Raw genomic sequence first — 5,904 nt, 5'->3', positions numbered from 1 at the left:
ATGATTCCAGTATATATACAAGATCTCCTGCTACACTCATGCACACCCAAACCTGTAAGCAGATGAGGAAAAACATTCCCATTCTGACCTTGACAAAAACCGTCAGAGCCAGCCTCACATTAAACTCAACTTCAGTAAATTACCTTTAAGCGTTATCTACACCTGCCTCCTGCTGAATTATGCAGTGTGTTTCAAATGAGGATGTGTGTTCTCTCAAAATAAACATATTTCCTTACATCAGTGCACAGAAAATAAAGAATATGGCCCTAACATTAGGGTTATGTCAATTCTGAGGTAGTAAATACAGTAATTTGCTTTTCCTGAAATCTAGATCCATGTCATACAAGTAAACTTCTCTCAAATATTTTTCTAAATCTCTGTCTCTATTGTCCAAGGAACATTAATTAATTGATTAGTTCTCATGCTCCAAACTCTTTTGTCTTTCCTGGCTTTTCACATCCTCCAATAGGAAAGTGCTCTCCTCAGCCCTGACTCAGATGGTTAGTGAGTGTATGTTTGTTGCTCACTCTCTCCTCCCCTTGCTTCTTTTTTTTTCTCTCAAGCTGTCTTCCACTCTCCCTCCTCCTCTTCTCTTACTCTCTCCTCACTCTCTCAATCTCTCTCTCCTTTTGATCACTTGGGTCCCTTGCTCCAATCCCTCTCCTTTACTCCTACACAGCTCTGTCATTCACTCACACACTCATACCAGCGCTCCCCGGGCACCATCTCCACCATCGGGGGATCCTCAGCGTGTCTGTGTTTTGTCAGGTGGACACACTCCCCACAGTCACCATTTCCACCCCGGAGAGTTCCACGCTGGCAGCGCAGCCCCTTCCCCGGCTGAGCATCGGGCGGAAGACCCTGGTGGCAGCTGCTGTGGGGGTGATGCTGGTCCTGGTTCTGGTGGTCCTCATACCTGTGCTGGTCAGCTCCGCTGGCACAGGTGGCACAGATGACAGTGGGAGCCACTATGAGATGCTGGGTACCTGCCGGATGGTTTGCGACCCCTTCCCCGGCATGGGAACAATGGGCACAGGTGTGCATGCAGGCACAGATACAGCAACAGCGGGCCTACAGGTGGACAACGAGGCAGATCTGAGTGATCACAGCATCGGTCCACCACTGCCTACATACAGTGCTCACAGCTCACAAGGCAAACCAGGACGTCCGGGCAAGCCTGGACCCCCAGGACCCCCTGGAGAGCCAGGTCCACCAGGACCTAAGGGACCACCAGGAGATAGTGTGGACATAGTGCGGACTGGGATACTAGGTTTAGGAGGGAAAGGGGCAGTTAGCACCACCATGTACAACACCACGCCCCGGGTGGCATTTTACGCAGGACTACGAAACCCCCAAGAAGGCTACGATATTCTAAGATTTGATGATGTGGTGACTAATATTGGTGGTAACTATGAGGGCGCAACAGGCAAGTTCACCTGTAAGATCCCTGGCACCTATTTTTTCATTTACAATGTGCTGATGAGGGGAGGAGATGGCACAAGCATGTGGGCTGACCTGATCAAGAATGGTCTGGTGGGTAATGCTTTTAATTGTAATTAAAATCTTTTAATTCTCAAAGCACTTTATAAGATTTGATGATTAAATGTCAGATTTATCGCATAGAAAAAGTAGAGTTTGTCAAAATATAAGAAATAACCTAGTTACTGACATTAAGTGTTCATCATATTCTGCGATGAACTCGGATCCAAATGCTCAGGAAACAGTGGAACCAGTGTGCTGGCAGTCTAAATTGAGTAGTCATGCATTCATGTGTATAATGATTTTAGGTCTCACTTGGTCTGGTGTTATAGTTCAGTATAATGACAATGCACAGTGGCACACTGCCAGATTGTGTATCTGTGCATGTTACACATCAAATGATGTACACGTTGAAGTGAGTGGAAGGAGTGGAGCACTATCTCAACTCTGCACACATCAAAACACACCCTGGGGTAGTGGTTAGTTCAAAGCTGGTGCCCTTTGAAATACAACAAACTTCATGAAACATAATGTGCCAGTGTGCGTTATCACACTTCCTGTCGGGACCAGGCGTTTCAATATCAAATCGTGATATTTGCTGTATTCATGGATAATTTTGTAATGTCTTTAAAGCCTCAGGTGATGACACTCATCAAACACTGTGTAAAACCGAGCCTTGACATTTGCTGCAAACATCTTTGCGAGACTGCAACAGGCTACACAGAGGGATGGACACCATAACTAAAAAAAACCTGCATATTCTAATGCTATGTAGTACAACAAAGCTATTTGTAAAGATAACAGCGATCAGATCAGCACATGGATTACTTTTCAAATAATAGCACATGAATCACTGGATATTATCATATTGTAAGTCTTATTTTGTCTCTAAGAATTAAAATAACATGTCAGACCCATTCTGCAGACATGTAGTATGTAGATATGTAGTGTGAAATATGCTAACCACACAACCTCTTATGCATTGTTAGTGTAAGTGAGATAAACAACACAAAGATGTGTGTGCAATTAAGGAGCATTGGATAAATTAAAAGAGGGCACCTCCACCTTTGTACCATCCTCACCTTGACGTCATCATACTATCTCAAAATATGTCCTAACACACACATATTGTTTTTCACTTCACAAAAAAGAATAGCTTTTTCTACTTTGACTATTAAAAATACATAAACATACTCATAACAATTCATAAATGAACTTCAAATGAAGTAATAATAAACTGAGTATTAGATAATAGTACAAACACTGCTTACTTTTATCAATAACCAACAAAATGCAAAAGCACACAGGAAATACGAGGTGTAAATACTAATGCTACTACTATTTTAATAACAATGACTCACCCGTCGGGTGACTGTTAAGTTAATGAGACTTAAACTGCCTCCCCCAGCTGTTAATTTCTGCTTCTCATCAGTGAGTGCTGGCAGTGCAAACACCATATAACACCTAAGATCAGAATTTATTTACATAGCAACAATTAATCTATTGTCTTAAACAACTATGAGCTCCTAGATATTTATTAAAATATGATAAAAATATGTAATATGTTGTTTCCATTTAATGATTTGTGCTTTATTTTTTTACTTACTTTATTTCCACAAGTCTAAAAAGGTTAATGATAGTTATAATACACTCATAAAATCTCTATGTGTTGTGCTCTGTTTAATGAGGACCAATTAAGAACACAACAACTATTTAAACCTGGCTTCAAGCTAAATATTTAGCTGCTGATTAAAATCATTATGTATTGTGACAATTATGACATCAGGACATACACCATGACAAACAGTGTCATTTGTTTATTCACAGAGAAAAACAAAGGTGTAGAGGAACGAGGTGTACAGAAATAAAGATGTGATGATGGGTTTTCATAATAATTATTATGAAATAATTATTATTGCAGGAACCAGAAACAGCTGCAGCAAGAATATAAAAAAACAATATGATCATTATTACTTAATCCAAGGGAGCGCTTCAGCTAAAGAGGGCAAAGTGGAGTTGGTTCACTATAATCTGAACATCCTTTGTTATTGCGAATTAAAATGTCAGTCAGTGTTTACATGTCAGTGTCATGCTACTGCACTAAAGCTGAGGGTTTGTGCAGAGATGAGGGGCTATGCAGCCTCACTTCAGGCTGCATAGCCCCTCATCTCTCAGAAATCCATCATTATGGTGTCATGTGTGGCTCAGCCTCTCCTCTCTCGGACACCACAGACTCTTTGGACACACTTTTATGATCCATTGACACTCATAAGAACTATGTGTTCTGGCTAACTTTCCTTGCAAAGCAACTTTCCTTGTGTTCCCTTTTTATAGATTTCACCTTCAGAATGACACTCGTATTCAGGAAAACATGGCATTTCCTGTGCTCCACTAGGAGAAAAGTGAATCAAAGAGTAGAGTATTAGACAAAGGAATAGTTAGCACTGCCATCCTACCTCAGAGGCAGCCTGACTCAAGCCTGACCCTTTGTGTTGAGTCATGAGAGGAAAAAGTAGATATTCACCACGGGGCACACATTTTACACAAAGTCATATTCTCATTTCTTGCAAATATTCTTTTATGAAAATAAGTGGTCACATCATTCAGGAAATGTTTGTCCACTCAAATGATCAAATTGAACGTTGTCCTTGTCCAGACAGTAATGTACAGTACGGTGCATAGTAGTAAGATGTGTTTATTAACTGATGAATTATTACTATAAAGACTTCCTCACTCAATCTCTCCTTGTCTCTGCATGCGTGTCAAATTCCAGGTCAGGGCCAGCGCCATTGCCCAAGACCAGGACCAGAGTTATGACTACGCCAGCAACAGTGTCATTCTTCATTTGGACGCAGGCGATGAGGTTTTCATAAAACTAGATGGGGGCAAGGCTCACGGGGGCAACAGCAACAAATATAGCACCTTCTCAGGTTTCATCCTCTTTGCCGACTGAAGCTCGGGCAGGATGTGGGCTCAGAGGTGAAAGGTCACAGCCAGAAGACATTCACTACCTGACTTTCACTCGCCTCTCACCGTAAGGCTGTTGTTGCCCATAGCTACTGATCCACAATGGGATTGTTATTATGTATGTTAGAGGTCAGGATGGATGCAGTAAAGCTGTGGATCTGTAGTTATTGGCAACAGTCTGCCTCCTCATCCATACGTTCCTTTGAATACAGGGTGCCTATGCCACTATTCAGATGGACGTGAGCAACATTACAGTGACAGTCACTGCCATGTGTCATGCTGAGGTGCAGTAACAATTCTGACAGTGCAGAAGGCCTCACCATCATTTCTGAGCTGTCATTTCAAATTCATGTCTGGAAATCCAAACGTCGTGGCGACTGCAGTGTTTGTAACTGTGCTGTTTAGGTTTCTGTTGCAAGTATGTTCTCTCATGTTTGTATGATAAAATATTGTGTGTCTCGACCACTGAGCGGATATGCAAGTCTGTCAAAAAATCGAGATTCAGATTGTTTTGAATGGCAGCATCACAAAATATACAGTGTCTCAGTATGATGATTTGGAAAATCATGTCACATCAGCCCATTATATTTGGCATATTGTTGGTGCATAAACTGTAAATTTGATATTGAATCTTGATGTCTACTCACAGTCACAGTAGTGTCAGCGCTGCACATACTATACTGTACGTCCTATTGTGTCTTTTAAATATAATAAGGCTAATAATATAGCTGATAGATATACAATTATATCATGTAATTTTAATGTGCTCATACAGTATGTAAATTTTTATTTATTTATTTAATTCACGCATGCGACTTCTGTTGAAATGCTCTGTATGTTTATCCAAATGATAAAGACAAAGTTTAAATAGCTAGATGTGGGCATAAGGAGCATCTGGTGCTGTGGCTTTTACTTTTAATGTCCATGACTTTTCATTAAAAATGGGGACTTTGCATTTCCTCACACATTATGTGGTTAATGTCAGTCACCTCATTTATTTTCTGATCAGCTGCTCTGATCTTAAAATTTCCAATGAAATCAGCCTTTAGTGCTGCAAATGTTACACACAAGAGTGCCACGCCAGGACAGCAAGAGGCAATCAATGCAGAGATGATCACTGGGGGAAAAGGGAGAGGAAAATCGCAGCTGTGTTAAATGCCAAATGAAGCGGGAGATGATTGTGTTTCACAATCAAAGGAGAGATGTGTTTTTTTCCTCTAATGGGTGTGGAGATGCTGAGATATGGTGAGAGAAAGTGAGGAAACGGGTGTTAGAACATATCATGACAGAACTTAGATCAGTGTCGCAAAGTAATCCAGGGCAGATTAGGCTCTTCTGTGACTGCGACAAGTGTCAGAGACGAGAAAATAGCTTCCAGGTCTAAACTGTAAAAACGAATAGAGCTTTCTTAAGACCTTACTTTGATATTAGGAAATTCTTTGGACATAATTCGCCTTT

At 41.0% G+C, this 5,904-nt stretch overlaps 1 protein-coding gene across 1 annotated transcript; it reads left to right on the top strand.

Annotated features, from left to right (window-relative positions):
* Window positions 1-635: 635 nt before the first annotated feature.
* Window positions 636-5,367, top strand: LOC113156094 (C1q-related factor-like). The gene is made up of 2 exons (XM_026350961.1): window positions 636-1,533; window positions 4,253-5,367. The coding sequence occupies exons 1-2, from the start codon at window positions 886-888 to the stop codon at window positions 4,430-4,432; spliced, it is 828 nt and encodes a 275-aa protein (XP_026206746.1). The 5' UTR covers window positions 636-885; the 3' UTR covers window positions 4,433-5,367.
* The last annotated feature ends 537 nt before the right edge of the window (window positions 5,368-5,904 follow it).

This window comes from Anabas testudineus, chromosome 19 (assembly GCF_900324465.2).
Source record: "Anabas testudineus chromosome 19, fAnaTes1.2, whole genome shotgun sequence".
NCBI lineage: Eukaryota > Metazoa > Chordata > Actinopteri > Anabantiformes > Anabantidae > Anabas > Anabas testudineus.
This window is presented reverse-complemented; position numbering and strand designations above follow the sequence as displayed.

Coding starts and splice junctions, on each gene's coding strand:
- LOC113156094 (XM_026350961.1), top strand. CDS start 886: ATGCTGGTCCTGGTTCTGGTGGTCCTCATACCTGTGCTGGTCAGCTCC. Junction 1,534..4,252: donor ACCTGATCAAGAATGGTCTG/GTGGGTAATGCT, acceptor GTCAAATTCCAG/GTCAGGGCCAGCGCCATTGC.